This window comes from Melozone crissalis, unplaced genomic scaffold (assembly GCF_028551555.1).
Source record: "Melozone crissalis strain CALT ecotype California unplaced genomic scaffold, PUWL_Pcris_2 ptg000027l_1, whole genome shotgun sequence".
Lineage (NCBI taxonomy): Eukaryota > Metazoa > Chordata > Aves > Passeriformes > Passerellidae > Melozone > Melozone crissalis.
In genome coordinates this window covers 28,934,841-28,956,390 of record NW_026535805.1, presented here as the reverse complement: position 1 = coordinate 28,956,390, position 21,550 = coordinate 28,934,841, and the positions used below count along the sequence as shown (strand labels likewise).

At 36.8% G+C, this 21,550-nt stretch overlaps 1 protein-coding gene across 6 annotated transcripts in view; it reads left to right on the top strand.

Annotated features, from left to right (window-relative positions):
• The window catches only part of RGS7 (regulator of G protein signaling 7), a 228,220-nt gene that overhangs the window by 178,672 nt on the left and 27,998 nt on the right, over positions 1–21,550 (top strand). For all 6 annotated transcript variants that reach the window (XM_054280489.1, XM_054280490.1, XM_054280491.1 and 3 more), the window contains exons 10-16: positions 6,478–6,552; positions 7,615–7,713; positions 8,447–8,508; positions 9,953–10,063; positions 10,546–10,671; positions 17,877–18,063; positions 20,846–20,935. In XM_054280489.1, coding sequence (XP_054136464.1) covers positions 6,478–6,552; positions 7,615–7,713; positions 8,447–8,508; positions 9,953–10,063; positions 10,546–10,671; positions 17,877–18,063; positions 20,846–20,935 — 750 coding nt within the window. The remainder of the gene's footprint in view (positions 1–6,477; positions 6,553–7,614; positions 7,714–8,446; positions 8,509–9,952; positions 10,064–10,545; positions 10,672–17,876; positions 18,064–20,845; positions 20,936–21,550) is intronic.

Genomic DNA, 21,550 nt, shown 5'->3' with positions numbered 1-21,550 from the left:
ATGTGTGTATGAAACTCTGAGTACTATAACATTATATAATACAATCATTAAGTAGCTAGACCCATAAAATTTAGTTTAGAGTTTGTAGTTATGGGATTATGCTGCGTAGTGAAAAAAAAAATCTACCACCTGTGTCATAATACTTAAACTCAGAATAATATTTTCCCTTTCTTCAGACATCTGCTGATTTACTGGGATCTTGTTGCTAGAAGTGTTGTCAAGTCCTAGTGCTCACACACGTGATTTCTCAGAGTTATTTTCACAGAACTGCTGAACCAAATAGGAATAGTAATTAAAACATACACTTTTAGGGAGATCATAAGGTTCATAAGAGTGTTTCAGATTAGATACACCTAGCTGATTGCAAATTAACCCCTGATTAGGTTCTGCAGTTTTATGTAAGAGTATCTTTTTCTAACCAAAAGGAAGTGGTTCCTGTAGCCCAGTCCCTGTGATCACTGGTTTGTCTTTGCTGCCTTGGATGCCATAACAGGGGCTGGTGAGACCTCCTCTGGCAGCACTATCAGTGCACAGTCCTATGGATTTGCAGGTGCTGGCAGATACGGCTCCTGGGTTTATTTTTTTCATCACTTAGTTGAGGTTTATTGATTTCTAATTATAAAGTGAGCTACATTTTTAAAAAGGTGAGTTTTCTGAAATTTTTATCTGAATTTGCAATTTTGCTAAATTTCCTTTGACTAGGTCTTATGATAACAGCCATTTTTCCAAATCCTGTAAAAAGACCTGGCCACCTGTACTCATTATGTTTGAAATGTTCCTCTGAGACTTTCTATTGCACCAGCAAAATTTTTAACAGTGCAGCTCTTCCACTGGAAAAGCCCCTTTATTTGTTGACCCTGAAATGTGTAAAATGAGGTAAAATCCCAGCATACAGTGACAATCATTACCTAAACCTCAGCTTTTCCTTGTAAGACTTAGTGGGTTCTGCACACTCGAATAACTTCCATCTCAGTGAAATGAAAAATTGGTGCAGTGCAGGAGAATGTAGCCTGTGTTTTTCTTTATGAGAGCCTCAGTTTTAGCCATTCCTGACAACTTACTCAATATAGGATTTTAATGTCTCCTTTGATGCTAGATTTTGTATGAGAAAAAACAGTCTTCCCCACATTACCAGAGTCAAACTGGGTATTTTTCCAGCTAGTAACTCGTTTTTTTTTTCCAGCTGAATGCCACTGATATTTTTTTCCCTCTCATTTCTTTATTTTGTAATCTTCCATTTCTTTTATATAACCATCTCCCCATGATTTTTAACTATGCACTGTTCAGATGACTGCACAAGTAAACTGGAATCGAAAACCTACAAATAAAAATGAACTCTACTGTTCTGCTTATCACTCACTGCCTAATTAGCTTCTTTCCTCTACTTTAGAAAGTGATATGAATAGTTTCTGTCGAGGGTTAGACGACTCCCAGAAAAATTACAGGAATAGCACCAATGACAGAAATAGCAGAATAGGTTGTTGCAGAATCCAACTCTAACATTTGACACTCAGAAAATTTCAAATTTTAAGCTTACTCCTTTGTGATAATCTTCTATTTCAGAGAATGTAAAAGAAAGATTTAAATCTCTGCTTTTCCTTTGTGTTTGTGTGTCTGACTTTTATCTTTTCCAGTGAGAGAGACAATCTGTCATGTTTGTATCCAGGTCCATAATTTAAATTTAAAGTCTTGTAAATTCTGAAGCCTGGAGATCTTAAAACTTGGTATTTTGCAATTACACTTAACAAGTTAGCCTATGCCTGCAAAACAAATAAAAATATCTATTTCACAGTATACTGACACTGAAGTGTAATGAAAGTGCCTAATGTAGGTGAATCAATCTACTTAAATATTTACTGCTTTAATGAACTCTGAATTTATGGGTGTGCATATTGAAATGAGGTAATTATTTTAAATAGCACCTATGTATTTTTAGCTAAAGAGAAATTACATTTCCTTAAATCAACCTGAGGTTTGTTTGTACGGGTTGGGATTACAGCACAGGCTGCTGCAGGGCAGGGGCAGCAGCAAGGAAGCAAATACCAGTCTTGTTCCCACTCTGCTGCTGTGGGGTGGGGAAGGCAGAGAGATGAGTTTCACACCAATGTGAATACTTGATTGGAGTGTTCTGTAAAGTGGATTCTTTGAATTTCACTCCCTTCAGTTTGTGAAGAATAGGCTGCACCACAGAAGTGTAGGCTGAGAGGGACCTCTGGAGGTCTTGTAGTTCAAATTCCTGGTCAAACCAGTGCTGACTTCTAAGGTGAATAAGATTGTCCAGGCACTTGGGTTAAACAAGCTTTGAAAATCACCAAGGACAGACATTCCACAGCCTCTCTTAATTTTAATGTGAAGTATATTTCTTTACAGCTGACTGGAAATTCCTTTACTGCAATCTCAGATTACTGTCTCCTGCCCTTCCAGAGTGCACCTTTAAAAAAGGTTCATCTCTCTAAGCCCCCCTGTAGGCACAAAAGGCAGCAGTTAGCTCTTCTCTTTTGCAAGCATAAAAAAAGTCTGTTCCTCCACAGAATTTTGCCATTTGAAATATATTTCTTGTGTTGTTTGTGGGGCTCAAAAGTAGTCTTGGTGTCCCAGAAGTTTCCTTTTGATGCTCAGTAGAAAGAAATAAGCACTTTGCCTGCTGGCTAAGCTGTTGCTCGTGCAGCTGGGGATGTGGTTTGTCTGCATTGCTGCAAAGAGATACTGCTGACTCATGTTCAGCTTCTCCTTCAGATCATTTCCTACAGAGCAGCAATCCAGACAGACAGTCCCCAGCCTATCAGAATGCACAAGCTTATTCCCTCCCACATGCAGGGGTATATTTGTCTCAGATACATGAAAACTTCTGGTTATTTTGGCTTAAGTAGATTCACAGTTAAATTGCTGTCTTCTTTGTGAAGATAAAAAAGACATCAAAACTTCAGCTGACCTAATTATAAACATTAATTTACTCTCTATTGAGCATTCTGCACTTTCTAGAATTACATCATAGCAAAGAGGTTTTTATACAAAAAAGGCATTAACAGCTGTTGATTTGGGCTATATGGCCAGGCAATAAAAAGGGTACTTGGAGTGTGCAACTTTGTACAGCAAGCAGACTATAAATGCTCCATACCCTGCACTGCTTGGATGGAAATGTACCGTGGTTCAGGCATGCCATATTCTGTAAATAATTAATTCTTCCAAAGAGTTGTTACAGGTTTCCTAAAATTAATACACTGTAGCACTATTAGAAGGACTTAAATAATATATTCACTGTTGCCACAGTTATCAGGGATAGAACATTAATATCAAGTGGATTTTTTTTTAACTCAACATCCTCTCAGATGGCTGCTTCAAATGCTGGTGATAGCCAGATCAAGGCATGTATGTTCTGGTTCCTCCTCTGCTTACAGACAAGGCTTCTTTCCTCTTTGGTGTTTCTTAGCAGAAGCCTGGTGTGCATCCTCCTAGACAGAAAGTGCTGCTGCTTGGGATTCATACTAACCTTGTTATCCAATAATTGAAGTAGGGATCGAAATTTGTCTATATGTGAGGTTCTCTATATGTGGGGTTCTTTTATATTATATGTGATTGAAATTTATCTGTATGTGCTGTTCTTTTATTTTATTTATCTGTATCCATTTATATCAACAGTGAATTTATCACGACTGGACTGACCTGTCCTTTGATTAATACGAGGGCATTTGTACTTTGAGATAAGTCCATGCTAATAGATGGATGAAAAAAACTTAGTGAATGTATGACAGATTTTCACACAGATATTTAAAAATTGATGAGGACCAGATTCTACCCTGATTATGATCTTGCTCTATGATAGTTTCAAGAAGGTCACAAGGCTTTCCTCTGTGTGTGTTGGGGCAAAATTGTTTTCACACAGAACATTACTCCTGAAAGAAACAAGCACTCTATTTACACATATAGAAGACTTCTCAAGTCTTCCAGGAAATCCATTTGAAAACTATTTACAGTATTAGTATGCAAATTATATACCACACACTAAATGGGATTCTTGCAGCAGAGCACTCTGACAGGCATCTCACTGTTTGAACTATGGTAGTACAGTTAAAAAAACAACACAAAAAGAAAACACAGCTGGATATAATTGTATTGAAACACATACTTATTATGTTAATGAGGGCATACAAATAAAATTAAATGTTGTCCAGCAAAGGTTTTCCCACAAAGGCTGAGTTATTTTAGCAAAATGTTCACATAATGCAACTTTTTGTGTTTATTTTAATTGAAAAGATGTTTGATATTTATTCCTAAATATTTACAGATGAAATTTGGCAGCATCAGAAAAACAATAAAACCCATCTCATATCAAGTATAATTTAATAAATATACTTCAGCTAAGAAGAAAAATTGTGTCCCAAACTACATTAGGTACTTCTGATCATGTAATTTAAATAAAATTATGAGAATGCTCTTGTATAGAGGTAGTGATGCATGTCCTGAGCTCCTATTGTTACCCCAGGTTGTCAGAGTAGTTGATACACCCTTTAGCCCTGAAGCTTCCTGATAGTTCCTTGCCTCTGCCTTCCTGGGGCTGCTCTCCTGCCAGCTTCTCTTCAGGCCCACCTTGGTCCAGCTTCTCCCCCCACAGCCTCTCCCTGCCTGAGCAACTTCACTTCAGTGTGAGGGGTTTGAAGCAGCCAGGTGTCAGTAAGAATCCACAGAGTGCTGTACAAGGTCACTACTGGGTCGGGCCTCTTTGCAACCAGTAAAAGTGTTGCCCTTGTTTTGTCCCTAAAGGTCACCCAGAAATTCTTGTCCCACTCGCATCAATCTGTACAATTCTGGCATGGAAGTTACCCAGGCAAGTTGCAAGATCTATCCATACCAATTTACTTCTGGTGGGCCAGAAATCTTTAAAAATAAGAGGATTCAGATGAGGTTTATGCTTTTTTTCCCCCTTTCCATTTTTAGGACATACTTAAAAGCATAACTTCAAAGCATTCTTAAAAGCATGAAAACCATAACTGAAAACTGAACAAATAACAGTTTGTGCCTTATGTAATTGTGCCTGCTATTCAAATTGTTATATTCAAAGGCTGTAGATGTTGTTAAAGCCACTGCTTTCTTCACTGCCAGCTGCTGTTGTAGTACTAAAGTAGATGCACTTGTTTTTTTTAAACTTTATATCTCAGTATACTGCCCTGGGAAATTGCTTTCTCCTTTTAAATTGGCCATCATGCAGAACTTTGTATTTTTCAACCTGTTTTTTTCTTTGAGATTTGCAAGTTATTTCTGAGTTCAAAACTTCCCATTTTTGTTCAGAAGCACAAAAGATACTGTCCCAATTCTAGTGTGTCAGATGCAGTCTTAAGAATATTGTCTATTTTTTTCATTAGCAATGAGGAGCTGTTTCTACTTCAAATGTTATACGATCAAATGCACACTAATTTATTACTTTAAAATAGAAACTTATTTATTTATTAATTTTTTAAAAAACCAACTGGATAAAAAAAAATCAGTCTGTTGTTTAGAAAATTCTCCAGAGGCAAAGAAACATTGCTCTGTTTAATGAACGCTATTTTTTTCTTAGCTATATAAGATATTAGCTTATACAAGCCTAAATTTTGTCTTATTAAATTTAGGGTCACATCAAGCATTGTCCATTATGATAAGAAGACAGAGGTTGTATCATTAGAGCAATAATAACTCCAGCTTGGCTGTTGGGCAAGTAAATTCAATATCTAGCTACTTCCATTAAAAATGCCTCAACCTACTTTCAGTAGAAGTCTGTTCCCACTAGAGAACAGATTTTGTAGTTTCCACTCAGTGTCAAATGTAGTCCCTCCAAAATCAATAGATAAAACTCACCTGAGAGCAAAACACTTTTTTTTTATTTGTTTCCAGCAATGGGTAAAAAACAGATTTACAAATAGATTTTTGTACTTAAAGGGAAGTATCAAAAGAAGATGAATTAGGAGAAACTAGAGTACTTGTGTGCTTTGGGATGCCACAGAGTTGTGAGAATGAACCACTGAAACTCAAATCTGATGTGTGGAGAGTAATTTTATTTAGGCTGTCAGTCTTCTGGTTAGGCTGCAGAAGCCTTTCATGTTGGTTTGGTTTGGTTTTTTCTCTTTCTTTTCTGTAGAAACAAAACTTTTTTTTTTTTTTTCATTTAGTTTTAAAACATAATCCTCTTTAAAAATTGACCCAAAACCAAATGCTCCTGAAATGAACCTGAGGTTCACAGCTGAGGTGAATATTTCACAATTCTGTTTATTTTGTCTCATTAGGTCAACCATGCTCCTTAGAGGGGTAGCTAGAATGTAATGAATGGCTTCCTTGGCAAAACCAAAGTAGAAACTGACTGGTTTCCACTGTCTTGGCAATTTATTTTATTTCTATTTCATGGTGGGGAATTTATTTTTCAGTCTTGCACTCTGAAGAGGAGTAGCTCTGAGAAGTTCCATCACAGATTCAGCCTTTTGCTTTCCTTTCTCTTTCTTTTAATAGCCTGGCTGTGTAAACACTACTGAAGTGGATATAAAAAAATCTTCAAGAATGAGAAATCCACATAAAACAAGAAAGGTAAGTTATTATATCAAAAGCAGGAGGTGGAGAAAATTTATAGAATGAATTTCCATAATTTCTTAAAGCACTTTTTTTCTTAGAGCTGCAAGGAGCAAATGCATGAAATGTAGGTTAATATTTCATAAGCTCTTAGTTGAATTAGTATTAGCAAATTTACTAATGCTAAGTGAATGCTATTACATAGAATTTTGGAGAAATACAAACAGATTTTGAAGATAAAATTCATTTTTGCATGCTTTATTCATGTTATTCAGTAGATTGAATAAAGCACATTAAAATGTTTCTGTCAGTAATTAAGAAAAAAAAAAAACTAAAAATTCAGTATAAACTCTAACAGCAGTTCTTCTCCTGGTCTTCATGAAAAGGGTGCCTCTATATTCCAATTATGCCCAAAATGGATGACTGGAAATGATGGAAGAAATTAGCTCTATCTAAATTAGGTTGTAATTAGAGTGTAAATTCTCTAGGCATGTACAGATGGATTGGCTCAACACTTTTAAATCCTTTGCACCATAACCATATAGATTGACTCCCATTTAAAGTACTTCCTTTGAGGTGCATTTGCATGTTGACCCATAGGAAGGTAAGTTTTAAAAAGGAAAGTGGATTTAGAGAAAGTTTTAGCTTGGCTTCTTTATGGTAGTGAAAGGTCCAGATTAGTGTAATTTACCAGATAGTAATTGCAATTTTGGAAGTAATCCAAATAATCTGTGAGTTAGTGTACCTCTCAGGATACTCCACCTACCAGTCATCTCCTTATATATGCTATTACTTACTGTAATAGAATCTCCCAGTGTCATTCCCCATGTTTAGTGTGATGCTAATATAGAGACCTAATAAAAGTAGATCCTTGCTTGTGGCTTTATGGAACTGTGGGAGTTTGGGAGTCTTTGTTTTACACTCCAGTGCAGAAGCATGATTTTATCTGAGTGCATAGGTTATTGAAGTTTCTTTAGGTAAAGATGATCTTGGCTAACTTCTTGAGCACAATGTAGTATGGAGGTGTGTAGAAAGCATTGTCTGAAAGCAACCATCATTGTTCCGTATTTTTTTGCACAGTCTGTCTATGGCTTACAAAATGACATTCGAAGTCACAGCCCTACGCACACGCCAGTGCCAGAGAGTAAGCCACCCACAGAAGATGAACTACACCAAGAGGTTTGGAACATAACTACAAAAATGTACTTTTAAAATAACTTTTTAGGTGATAACTTTTTAGGTATAAACCCAAAAGTTATTGTAACTGGGAAGTTATTCAAAACAGCTGTTGCAAACATTTAATGAACTTTTTTCTTGTCTCAAGGTATATGGATTTAGGCATATCAAAACTAATGAGACAAAACCTGAATTTTTTGTATCATGTATTAAACACCTAAAGGCAGTAGGAAGTAGGCCAGTGACTGCGTTCATTGTATAGCTCAGCCCATTAGCCCCTTTAGCTGTAGACAGCTTGCTCTTCTTTCAAGGCTGATTTGAGGCTTGGGGGTGTACTTACCACTCCATACATGCATGTATAGGTTCACACACTTATCTACTGTTAAAACTTTGTTAATCTATTCTGAGATGTTAGAGTCTGGAGAAGTTAAATGTCTGAAGAAGTATTAGTTCTCCTCAAAAATCTAAAAAATGGCTAACTGGATTTCTCTTGATGAACCTTTAGGGAAAATGTTATATTGGGCACATTTTTTGTCTCTGTATGGGCTTTTCTCTTTAATGGAAACTTCCATTTATTTTAGAGCTACACTGGTGAAATGTTGTTTTAATTCAGATATATTTCTCTTCTGTGCCCTAGGATAAATTAATGTTCAATTACAGCCCTAATAAAAAAAGTTATAGAAATAGAGTCAAGCAATAAATTACTCATAAAACTCTTTTCCTTCCTTTCTTGCAGATTAAGCACTGGCAAATGCAATTAGACAGACATAGATTAAAAATGTCAAAAGTTGCAGAGAGGTACGTATATTGTCACGTTTTCTATTTTTTTCAATTAGACTGGTAACTATTTGGAAAAATGTCAGTGTGAAATAGCTTCAAAGAGCTATTCACTGCAAATAGCTCTTCAAAGAGAGACATGAGAGCTCAGATGTCATAGAAATAACTGATGAGAGTTTACTTTAAGTGGAGAAGGATAAAATTCTTTTAGTGATAAAAATATTCCAGATATTCCATGATACATTTCTGATGAACCTGAGTCACTGAAAGAGCCTCTGACCAAGTGATTATAAGTTTCATCTTTCATTGGCAGGGAGGCTAAATGGGAATAGGTCTGGGGTTGTTGTTTTGATATTTCGAAAGGGCAATCACTGATGGAGCAAGGGAATTGGCTGGTGTGGAGCTCAGTCAGTGCTTGAACAAAGTGAGTTTGGGCTCAGTTTGGGTCAGAGATGTAACCCTAGTAGGAATCTGTCTGCAAATAAGACCTAAGTTTGTCAGGAAGGGGCTAGAAAGCAAATAAAACAAAAAGCCCAACATTGCAGCAAATTGAGCTGCATGGGGCTTAGTAAAGGAAATAAGACCAAATACAAATTGCTCTTCATCTTCTCATAAACCTTTCTGCATATATGTCTACTTATTTATGTGTATGTGTGTATACATATGCAAATCCAAATAAATATTTATTTATAAAGAGAGCAGGCAAAGATTTTTTTGTTTGCTGAACAGTAAAAAAAAAAAAAAGTACACTAAATATAATAGGAATTGAAAAGAAAGAATAGTTGTCCTCACTTGTCAATAATTTTACAAGAATTATGAGACCAAAGGAAACAGCAAGCATAAATAAGGACAATGGGAGATGTAAATTACCAGAATACAAGCAAAGTTTTTAGTGTGTGTGACTGAGCCTGACCAATTCCTGAATATTAAAAAAAAAAAAGTTTAAAAATTGATTTATTTTTGCTGGGAATAATGTCCTTGGATTAGGAAATAATAATAATAAAAAAGATATTTAAGATAAAATAAAAGGAGTACTAGCAGCTGCAGGTCAATAACTATGACCTGTGTAAAATGCAGTGTTTTAGAACAGATTTTAAGGGAACTGTTGATTAAAACCATAAAGGGATATAAAACATGTTCCTTTATAAAAACAAATGTGCACGGAGGAGGTTGTATGATTTAATTTATTAGTGCCTAAAGGAACCTTAAATGGAGCTATGTGGAAGTATTAGGGAAGCTTATTTTATTTCTACTCTGGGTATACCTGAGCCACCCCTCCTTCTTCAATGGTCCACTGTCAAACAGCCTGAGAAAACCCATTTCACCCTGAGCTTGTGGCTGCCCTCTGAGTGTGGGCACACAGTTACCATGGCTTGGTGATGCAAGGTGACTTGTTAGCTGGGGTGACCTCATCAGGTTTCGTCTCCTCCTGACGTGACAATGTTTGATGCTTTTGTTTTCCTAGTCTATTAGCTTATACAGAGCAGTATTTGGAATATGATCCTTTCCTTGTGCCCCCTGATCCCTCAAACCCTTGGATATCAGATGACACCACTTTCTGGGAACTGGAGGCAAGGTATACAATTTTATTTCTTCTTTGGAAGTAAGGCAGTATAACATGCTTTTCTGGAAATATGAAGATTTCAGAGAGAGGTACTGCAGGAGAATACTGAGGCCTTAGAAGGGCAATGCAGTACCCTTTTGGTCTTTCCAGTTTTACAGATTTTTAAGATGGGAAGTGCTATATATTAATTATTAATAAATCTGTGTGAAATGTTACAGTAACCAGTTTCCAAGCTTTCACTATGGTAAAAAAAAAAAAAAAAAAGGACAGCTTTTAAAATCTGATAGCATTCCTAGTTGGAAATCTTTATTTTTCTGTGTATTACCTTCTTCCTAAGTAAGTATTAACAGTCTGCTCATTGCTGAACATTGCACAGATGTGAGCACTCTAAAAAGTGAAAAAACCGTGGAACTTTAGGACTTAGTCTAAAATATTAATACATTGTTAGAATACTGAAGTATTGGTCACTTCGGGTTCTGTTTTTAATTCTGTAGCAAAGAGCCAGGACAGCAGAGGGTGAAACGATGGGGATTTGGCATGGATGAAGCTTTGAAAGACCCTGTGGGAAGAGAGCAGTTTCTGAAATTCTTGGAGTCAGAATTCAGTTCAGAAAATTTAAGGTAAATGAGAGTTACTCTATTTTTAATAGCTTGTAAGTTATATTGGATTTTTACTTTGTTGTTGTCTTTTCCTGCTACTTTTCATTTTTTGACCCCTTCAAAATTTTCCTCACCTTTCAGAAATAATTCATCCAGATTGCTACTTGCTTTCATGTACAGGCTGATGGAAATATTCATGTAGTTAACAGAGACTCACATGAAGCATATTTTTCCATTCATATTCAACTTTTGGTGAAACTACTCATATAAGAACTTTTCTCTAAGCTTTTCTTTTAAACACATACAAAATGGATTCATTCAAAGCCTGTTCAATATAATTTATTTAGTCAAATATTATGAGAAAAGAAAAATGAAAATAAGAAATATTGAAAATAAGTAAAGGATCTAAAATTAAAATTAATTGACTTTCATCAGGTTGATTGGCTTCTGGGGATCATTTTGAATGTCTCCACCAATATTCTAGTACTTGTGCATCTGACACAGCTGAAGTAGGGTGACATCTGGCTCTCGAATTCCTCACTAATTGTAAAATGGAAAGTGTTCTCAGTGTATGAAGCATAGACAGTATGTTTTTAAAAGTGTGCTTACAGAATTACTTTTAAGTGAGGGGAAAAATGACTTGATTTTAAAAATGGCAGTCCATCAATTGGTTAATAGCTTGTTTTGTTTTTGCTGTTCTAAGAAAGTCGTATTTCAGTAAGAGTTATTTCTGAGAGATTATTAACAGCCTTTCTGTAGACAGAAAAAATAAGCTGAGCATAGTACAAAACTATAGGCAACACGTTTTTATCTTAATTCCACCTTCTTGTCAGATGTCATTTGTATCACTTTCCATTCACCAATAACATAATAGTATAAAATCCTATTTGCATTTACATTCTAGAACTCAGAATAATCCTAACCTACTTTTTCCTATGCCAATTCTTACTCTAAAGTGGTGCAGCATAGCCATTCATACTAAAATTATGCTTTTGTAGCATCTTACAAGAGGCATTAATATTTATGGTGTTGATTTATAAATGCCGGGTAATTGCACAGATCTCCTTGTTGTTAATTTAAATTTGTCAGCAGAATAATGAGTTGGAGTCCTCTAAGTTGCTGACCATGTTCATATTCAAACATTAACTTTGCATCAGAAATATAGCCTGACCTGTATGTGTATGTTGATGACTTTATTTGTCACAAATACAGATTTTTCTTATTAAAAACGTCAGTTGGTAAATGAATGTTTAAAAATCAGAATAATACCAAGAAAAGGAAAGTTTTTTTTTTTTCTTTTTAAATAACTGTTTAAAGAGCATCCTGGTTATTTGTTATGCAGAGCAGCTGTTCAAACATGAACCCATTGAGCCCAGTGTGTGCTGCTGTTTGTGGTGCTTTCCTGTGATTAATTTGTCTCTCTGCCAACTAGACTGTTACCCACATAATCCCTAACTCTTTCGTCTAATCCTATTTACAACACTAAATACAGGCAAACTGCAAGTAACTGATCTAGAAAAATTCCCTCAAGAAATTTCTTCAGAGATGATTCCTTGACATGCCATCTACTCTTCTGTCTCTTCCTCTAAATTCTTAAATTGGCATTATAAAATATAATATCTGAGAAACAGTGAATGTGATCTTAAAGGCCAGGCAGGGGATAAATTTGCTCTGAGAAGGTGCTTTCTGTGTTAATTAGCTGTAGGGAAACTGTCTCAGAAGCTCAGAATTATGTTTGTAAGTGCCTAAGATGTAGGGAAATCAGTCCATTAGGTTCACATAGTAAATTTGGGTTAGCAAAGATGAATTTGTAAAGCTTGTTGTGTATGGCTGTCAAAATGTTTTAGATGTCAATAACAGAAGTTAAAAGCTTGATGAGTTCAAGCATTACCACTAAATAAACCTTAGAAGGCAACCACTTTGATTGCTCACCTGTTTACTCCATCATGGTAATTTGGGGGTTTTATTGGTATTTTTAAAATTATTATTTTGACAGCCACCTTAAGAGAAATAATTACGTCCACCCACATATTCCCACTGCAACAAATTCAACTCAAATCAGTTGCTGGTTCTTGTACTTCTACAGATCTAATAATTATAAAATTTACAGCACTGCCAAGCCTATAGTTGGATAGGCAGCTGGGACTCTGCTTTTGAGCTTTCAAGTATTTGAGTACACAGGACACAGCAGGGACTGCAGGCATGGCAGGAGCTCCGGCATTAGGTGATTAGGTGTCTTATACCTCTTTTTGTGAAACAAATACCAAAACCATGAAATGATAAGTCTACCAGATGCACCATTTCTATTCAAGTGTAATGATATTGCATAGCAAGAAGTCCCCGTGTTACTGTTACATTACCTTTGACTGAGAGCGCCTACGGTATCTGAGAATTTCATTCTTGGCAGATACAGATCCTGTCCTAAAGGATCTGTATCCCTGCCTTGGAATACTGATCCTGTCCTAAAGGGTCTGTATCCTTTCCTTGGGACACAGATGCTGTCTTAAAGAACACAGCAAGGATGAAGGACCTTGAGCTGTGATTTCATACTAAGAATTGTGCAGTGATCAGGAAAATAACCAGGTTTCCCCTTCTTACTTTGTATCTCTGTTATCTTCTTTCTTTGCCTGTAAATGGGGCTTAATAGTATTTCACTCTCTGAAGGAGTGTTGTAAAGGAATAGCAAAGGAATAAAACTGCATAAACAGTTCTGTCAGTGCAGTAACTTCATTACAGTGTGACTGCAGTTTACAGGTTGGATTCTGCACTCACCTGATGCAGGGAATGACTTGTGATCTCTTGTTACCATGCACATTTTTTGGAAGAATTGCTTTGTGTGCTGCTCAATACACAGAACAAATAGCTAAAGTAACATATGATTTGGATAATAGATTTATGAAATTCCCAATGCCTATTACAAAAATGGTGACCATTGTTTAAAATTCACAAGACTAAAGTCTGAGCATGATCCAGTGCTATTGAGCTTAGTCACAAGGTTTTCCAAGTGCTAAAAAAGTACTTTTCAAAGAGAGTGAGTTTATGAAATCAAACTTACTGCACCATGGCACCTGGAGACCTAATGTCTTTACTTTCTATAGGAAATTGTATTCCTCTTCTTGTCCTTCCTTTGTCTGTAGAGTAGCAGAATTATTTGGAAAATTAATATTTGTATGCTGACTACAGGTTTGCTCCCAAGTGGTTATTCTGTAGGAATTGCAGCCTGTAAGGATTAAATAATTTCAGACCTGCCAACCTGAAAGCCTGTCCAAATCCTTGTGCAGTGAGTGTGATCTCCAAAGCAGTTCAAAGAGTGAAAAACCTCTTAAGTTAGTGAAGGGAGAGTGGTGACAGGTTAGATTCCATGACACACAGAAGGAAAAGCCACTGTGACAGGTTAGGTTCCATGATACACAGAAGGAAAAGCCACTGGACCCCTTGCCCCTTCCTTGATGCTCATTTCTTAGGTCTGTAATGTGTGACTAGTAGGGGAAAAGGGACTTTGCACTCTTGTTATCCAGAAAAAATAAGAGAGACTGAGAAATTTGATAGATTTGGATGTCTTCCTTCAATAATTTTTGTCTAACCATCTCCCTGCAAGCTGACATTTTATGAGGTGTTTATCCTTTACAGTGGTGATTATGAGGCCCTGTTGTGGGTGCTAATAACCTGACTGAAATTTAATCCTCAAAGCTGAAATTGCCTGTGAGTTATTCCTCATTCAGGCTCAAGATTAAATGCCAAGTGCCAGCAATGTTGCCATTTCTGCAGAGTAGATGAGAACAAACTAGCTGCAGGATTTAATGAGTTTCTCGGTCATATTCTCAAAATCCTTCAGTTCTACTATGCCTTGAAACTTGAAGTTGTAGTGGGCAAGAGGGTGGACTCTAGAAATCAGAGGGCAGTGTTTCCTGGCCCTGCAAATATATTATGTGATTTTATTCATTTGTTTAGGTTTTTGTTTGCTTTTTCTGAAAATCGGAAAGGTCTAGCCTCTTACTTGTTTTGTCACATGCACTGAGTGCAAAGTTTACCTAATTCCCACTCCAGTGTTTCCACACTGACTATACCTCATGTGTTTCAGAGAGAACCACTGCAGCCTTTCTCTCACTCATTGTTCCTGTGGGCTAAATGTAACTGATTATCTTGGTCTGGAATCTGGCTGCACCTGCCTTTAGGTCAGTTAATGGGACAGCAGCTGTGTTGCAGCTGTGCTATTTATCCATGAGGCCGCTGTGGCTTTGAAAGCAATCCAGCTGGAGGACACAATCCCCAGATACCTTGCAGCATGTGTTTTAGCAGCCCGTGTGGCTGGATGTGCTACCACTGTGCACTACACACCCTCACTCTGCTCTGTGACCCAGCAGGTGGCAGCCCAGATGCTGGGGTAGAGGACAGCAGGGAGGTTCACACTCAGCTACTCAGGTCTCTGTTCAAACAGTGCTGAGCATCTGCTAGGAAGGGTCTCCATGGCACAGGCAAACCTCCACCAACAGGAAATGCAATTTCAACCCAGGGCAGCCAGACTGAGTTCTAGTTCCATACGCAGTCTGTGTATATCATTGCCCAAAAAATATAATTCACCCCTCACCTGCCCTTGCACACAGTTAATGTTGCAGACTGTGTGCTTTTTGCCACAGGAGTCTTCCCTTGCTCTGGTCCCAGCTCATGAGGCAGAGAGCTGTAAAATGGTACAGGGAGCTCTTTTGATTTGAGGCTCTGTGCTGAGGTCTTGTGACTCCATTTCAACTTAATCTGTGCTGTTGGTTGCCATGGGATATTTGAAAAAAGTTATTTTTGAAAATGCAAGAGGGAGCAGCCTTATTTTTGTCATTTCTTAACTTTGAATATTTGAATTCAACTCTCTGTGGGAGGAGGGCAGGCATCTTTTCTTAAAAGATAAGTAGATTAAAATCTTAAAATGTGTGTTGGCTGTGAAATAAGCACCCTAGACATAACACAGAAATCATAATTCTTCCCACTTTTGGAGAGGTTTCTATATTTAGAGTTTCACGTTTTTAGTTGAGTCTTTGCATGCTATTGTTAGAAGAGTAAAATTAAATTAATCTATCAAAGAACTGGTGTTCAGCCTGCAGGAATTGGTCTATACAGCCTCCCTATTCTATGCTGCAAGCATAGAATTTAAATTTATTGAAATTTATCTCCCATCTATTTCCCCAGAATTGAGTATAACCTACTATATGAAAACAGTTTACTTGCAAAAGCAAATAGCATCCTAAAGCATGTTTGCAGTGACTTCCAAAGTTATTGGCGGTGATACAATGGAACAAAAAAGGGAATGACATGTCTGAGCTAGATCTGCAGGATGTCTGCAGGGAGACAGAAAATGTGTGTTTACAAAGAGCATCCTTCCCTTTCATTTTTGTGTTCCTTACCTGACTTGGAGACACATGAGCAATCAGTGAATCCCAGAAGATGCACTTGAAGGGGTTAGCACTGCAGGATATGTGCTTTTAAATGCAAATATCTAAAGCAGCTTAAGGAAACCAAAGTAGGTTGCCCATATTTGAGAGAGTGAACTGAATTAGAGTTTGTGAGCTTTGCAGTTTTTAAACTTGAGTTATCAGGCATTCCTGCATTGCCATCAGATTCTCAGGATACATCCCCAGGCTCTGTGCAGAATTACGTTCAATTCACACTGTAGTTCATTAATAAAAGAGATGCTACCCAGAAGTTTTGAAACTGGAGTTCTATTGGCACAGGTCCCCTTTGTGACCTTGGAGAAACCATTGTACATTATTACATTATTAATATATTTGGAAAACTGGGACAATATTGCTTCTCTGTCTCTTGGAGAATCTTAGATGGAAAAATTGTGCTTATGTACAATTGAAATTGAAGGTTGTAGAAATACCTAAAATAGTCTCTTGGTAGCATGAAGCTACCCATGCTGGCTTGTGGAAAATGAACACAGGCCTCTTCCATCTTTGCTAAAAAATTTCAATACAGAACTATGAAGGAATAATTGCTTCCTGAGAGGAAGTGAAGGATATCTTATAGCAAGAGTACTATAAGGTTTGCTATGCTTTACTATCCTCTCTTAAGCCTTTTACAATAATTAAATTAGATTTTGGATTGAGGGTGATGTCATTTTGCTTTCTTGGGGGTCTGAGTACGGTTTCACTGTTCTCTCCTATCCCATCCTTGTTGAACTCAGCTAAGAGAATTTAAGTTGATCTCACAGTGTAAGCAGGATGCAAACCACAAGGTGTACCCAATTTATTTGTGAGCCTTGGAAAATCCAGCTGATTTCAAAGTTAAATCACTTCAAAGCTCAGCTTCTCTGTTTCATAGGATCAGCTGTGTCAGAACAATAATGAAAAGTTGCAACGGTATATATTACATGTTTACCAAAGTCAAACTTTAGTTGAACTCTTGGATTTGGAGGAGAACTAAGTGGTCTGAATCATGTCTAAGAATGGAATCCTGAATTAATTTAGGATTATTTTGTGCCATGAGAGACTCTGAACGCCAATAGAAGAAATAATGAAATAAAGCTTGCAGCTAGTTAGCTATGATCATAAAGTGCTCGGGACCTTTTTAGTGGTCTTGTTCCAGACTGAATGAGGATACAGTGAACTGGCTGCACTACGTATGGTTGCCCAATGTTGGTTTGCTCAGCAGCAGAAGAGAGGATGTGCAATTCCATTCAACATTTATAGCAAAAATATGCATGTAAATGGAATGCTGAAGAGAGAAATTAAATTGTAATTAACAAAAGAAATGCTTTTTAACGTGTGCGTGATTTCTGAGTAACAAAATTAGTTACATGGTTTAGGATTTAATAGGACTCAGAGATTCATGTAGATAGCAAGAATATAAATTATTAGTTTTTGAAAGAATGTCAAAAAGCAGTTAGGTTATAAGTAATATAAGCCCTTGTGGTCCAGCCAAAATAAAGTGTCACTTTAATTCTAGCTAAATCTGGAATCTTCCTGCAAGCACGTTACCCATACATAAGTAATGAAGGATTTCCTATCTATCCCATGAAGAGCCTTCTAAAAATTGCTTCCCTGGGTGGATTGATTGCCTTGAGACAGTACACCAGAATGCTGATCCAACATAAAATCACTCCGCTTTTTCTTATTTTAGCATGTCTAGATGAAAACTTCAGTTACTTAATTTCTTTTTTAAGAGCAAGGAAGAATGTGGGCACTTCATTAGTGGTGATCCTGAGCTGGAAGTCAAGGTGCTGTGTTGTGCCATAGGTTCTGGTTAGCAGTAGAAGACCTGAAGAAGAGGCCAATCCGTGAAGTTCCTGCTCGCGTCCAAGAAATCTGGCAAGAATTCCTTGCTCCAGGTGCACCCAGCGCCATCAACCTAGATTCAAAAAGTTATGACAAAACCACTCAGAATGTGAAGGAACCTGGAAGATACACATTTGAAGACGCTCAGGTCAGTTTGCAATTGTGTTTATGGACATCTGAAATGGAATATTGGCTAGTGAAATCTATATGCAAAAATGAGATGTATTTGGGAATTAAATGATAGCACCCTGTTTCCTAAAATGCCATTTTGGCAATGCAAATGCGTAACATTCTTTCTTTCATGAGGCATATGAAGTTCATGAAACTTCTGTACTTGATACCGAGGTTTCAAGAGGACTTTGAATGGAGGAAAGCATGTAGTGAAGAAAAAATTAAGTACTTCTGTATTAAATGCAACACTTCGTGTGACTTATAACTTAATATTTAATCTCTGAAGACTTCTAAGAAAAGCAATAGAAAATAAATGGATTCACAGTAAAAGAAGCAGAACTGGTATCATCCTCCATTTTCATCAGCAGCCCAGTGATGAAAATTTAATTATTAATGCAAAGTGAAATGGTGTCAAAAGGAGAGATTGAGATCATATCCCTGCAGAATTTCCTGCAGTTTGATTATTAGGTCATCATCTTGGGAGTCAGGAGATGCTGCTACAGGGCCCATGAAGGAGAAAAGGGAATTGAATCGAGGCTTTCTACTTTTTGGGAGAATGCCTCTGCTGTAAATATGAAGGAGAATAATTTTACCTCCGTTTAATTTTTCCATTATGAGAATAGCAACCTATGAAGAAACAATAAAATTTTCAGTAGACCTTATGTCATAGCCACTGTTTTGAAGTACTCTGCATTAAACCACACATACAATTTTTACTTGCATCTGCTGACCCCTGGAGATTTAAGAATGCAGTGTATAGCAAAGACATAAATGGCAAAAGTAAAAAATAGAGCAAGATTAAAGGTTTTTAAACAACGTGTCTTTGCAGTTGAGTGAGTAATTGACATTTAAATTCCTTGCCAGTATCCTTCTTTTTTTTAATAAGTGTAAAATTTCAATACCCTTTTACTGCCAGATCTCCCTTCTTGTAATTTTGTCCTTCATTTATGAAAGACATGGAATATTCAGTGTTTATGCAAGCAGGACTTTGCCACCTGGAGAGGACCTCTGCTTCATCCAGTTCAGCACAAAACCTTAAACCTGGAAGCCTCAATTTCTGTGGAAAAGGGAGAGGCTGCACCTGCTGTGCTCTTACTTGAAACTTTAGGAACTTTAAAGTGTCCCACCTGAGGTGGAGGGTTTTGTCAGGGCTAGGGCTCCGCCTCTGCAACAGGCTTTTTTTGGCCTGCCAGCTGGGAAGGAAACTGCTGGTGTGCCATTCTGGCAGTTGGTGTGTCATTTAATTGTGGTTAAAAATGTATTAAAAGCATTTCTGGACTGGAAACAGAAAGATGAAACTCATGTCCAGTGTAGATACATAGGTAAAATGGGACACACAAGTAAAAATAGCCCATTTGTGGTAAATATGTGCATTAATGTGTCCCTGGCTAACTTGTACATTAACAATACTGATACAGCCCAATTTATTCTTGCTTTTACAGGCATATTTTTTTGTACAGAAATTAGATTTTAATGCTCGTCACCAATTTCTGCTCTCTGTTGACTGCATTGTCTGCTTTCACAGACACTGAGTGCAAAAAAACCTTTCCCAAATAAAGCAGTCTAAGTTTTGAATATACATCGGAATTTCTCTGCTTACTGTGAGAAATACAAAGACATTTAGAATAATTTCTATGGTTTCTAATACAGCAAAAATTAAACATCAGTTCTAATTTTACCTTGCCTTAATTTTCACATAAGGTGGGAAGTTTTGTTTGGGGCTTTTTTGTTTGTTTTGGCTTTTTTTGTGTTTACTAATTTTATGCACTACCAAGCTGAGAAACAGTATTTTCTTTCCAGTTTGTTTGCTGTTTCCCAATTGCTGTGTTACAAGTTTCCTACAGTAGAAAATAGAATCTGAATAAAACAAAAAGTCCATGAAAATAGGTAATGATAGAATAGCTAATGATTCAGGGTTTTCAAAAAATATTTTTGAGAGTATTTTCTGTTCTGGCTGCCTTTTCTACAAATCTTTTCCCTAGCATGTCATTAGAACTAAAATTATCAAGTGTTCTACATAACAGATTTTTTGTTTTTCATCTTTTTCAGAAATTAGAACATTCCAAAATTAAGTTTTTTTAAGCTGCTCTTGTCATTTACTTTCTGAATAAAGTTTTCCAAATATTCACATGCCTCTGAAGAATTAATATCTTGAAAATTAGATTAGCCTGAAACTGTTTTCCAAATTACATATGTATTTTCCTTTTTTATATTGTTAACTGGAGAGCAGACTGAACACCTGTCAAAGGATTTTGTCAAGGGTAGCCAGTGGAAATCCTCAGTCACCTAAGCATTAATTGTGATGCTGAATTGAAAACCTCTTCTTAGACTCTGAAATCACAGGAGTATCTCCAGAAACTAATTCAGAAAATCTGATGAGGAGGGACCCAGAGCTCTTAATTTCATCACTTAGCTAAACTAACTAATGTAAGGGAGGTTTGAAGCTGGACCTGAAGCTAGGACTCAGTTACCAATTCTCAGAAAATAAATTTGGAAATTTTGAAAATATTGAAAAAATAAATTTGGAAAATTTGGTAAGTAGTGTGTGTGTAATTATATATAAGAAATGGGTGGGATTTCAGCTTTAAGAATAGAAAGCAATTCAGCCTTCCCTTCAGAGCTGAAACCTGCTATCCTGTAATACTTCCTATTCATGGTAGTGCTGCCTGGTGTACATTCCACACCCAAAACATGTGGCTGCCTCCCATTTTACATGTGTCCTCTTCTGTGGCAGTAACAGCTCCTCCTTTCCTTTTCAGGAGCACATTTACAAACTGATGAAAAGTGATTCTTATCCTCGTTTTATACGATCCAGTGCCTACCAGGAGCTGCTACAGGCCAAGAAAAAGGTATTGGTCCATCTTGCCTTTGTCTTGCCACTGTGCAAAGCAGTGGTTATGTTTGCAACAATACTCAGTCTTCTCTCCCCTGTGCCAGTGCAACTGGATATCTGGTAGGTGACCAGCTTGGCGTTTTTGGAGGGTCACATACACACAGGAGTTCAAATACATATATGTGTATATATCCTGCATGCGGGCATGTTTCAATAAGTTAATCTAGCAAAACTTATTTTTATTTTTACATCCCATATTGTACTGTTTTCTCTGTTATGAAGCACCTTAAATTGCAAAGTGCTTTACAAATACATTAAAAAAAATAAAATAAAATCCCAGAAGAATAGTCTTTCATGTTTGCAAGTTTGCTTATGTAATAATTGTTGTTCTCTTTATTCCATCTATGAAAGCTACAGAATGTGTTTAGAAACAAGCTTATTCATATTAATAACTTCTAACTTCAACCATAAATATAGGGGCTTCCCAATTTTGTTTCTGTCCCTATTACTACATGAATAGTTTTGAGTAGGCTAGAAATCTGACTTGAAAGACTGATCATGTCACACTTTGGCAAACAGAGGTTCATGTCTTGGTATGTAATATTTTCTTAGAAAAGTCCAGTTATGGAAT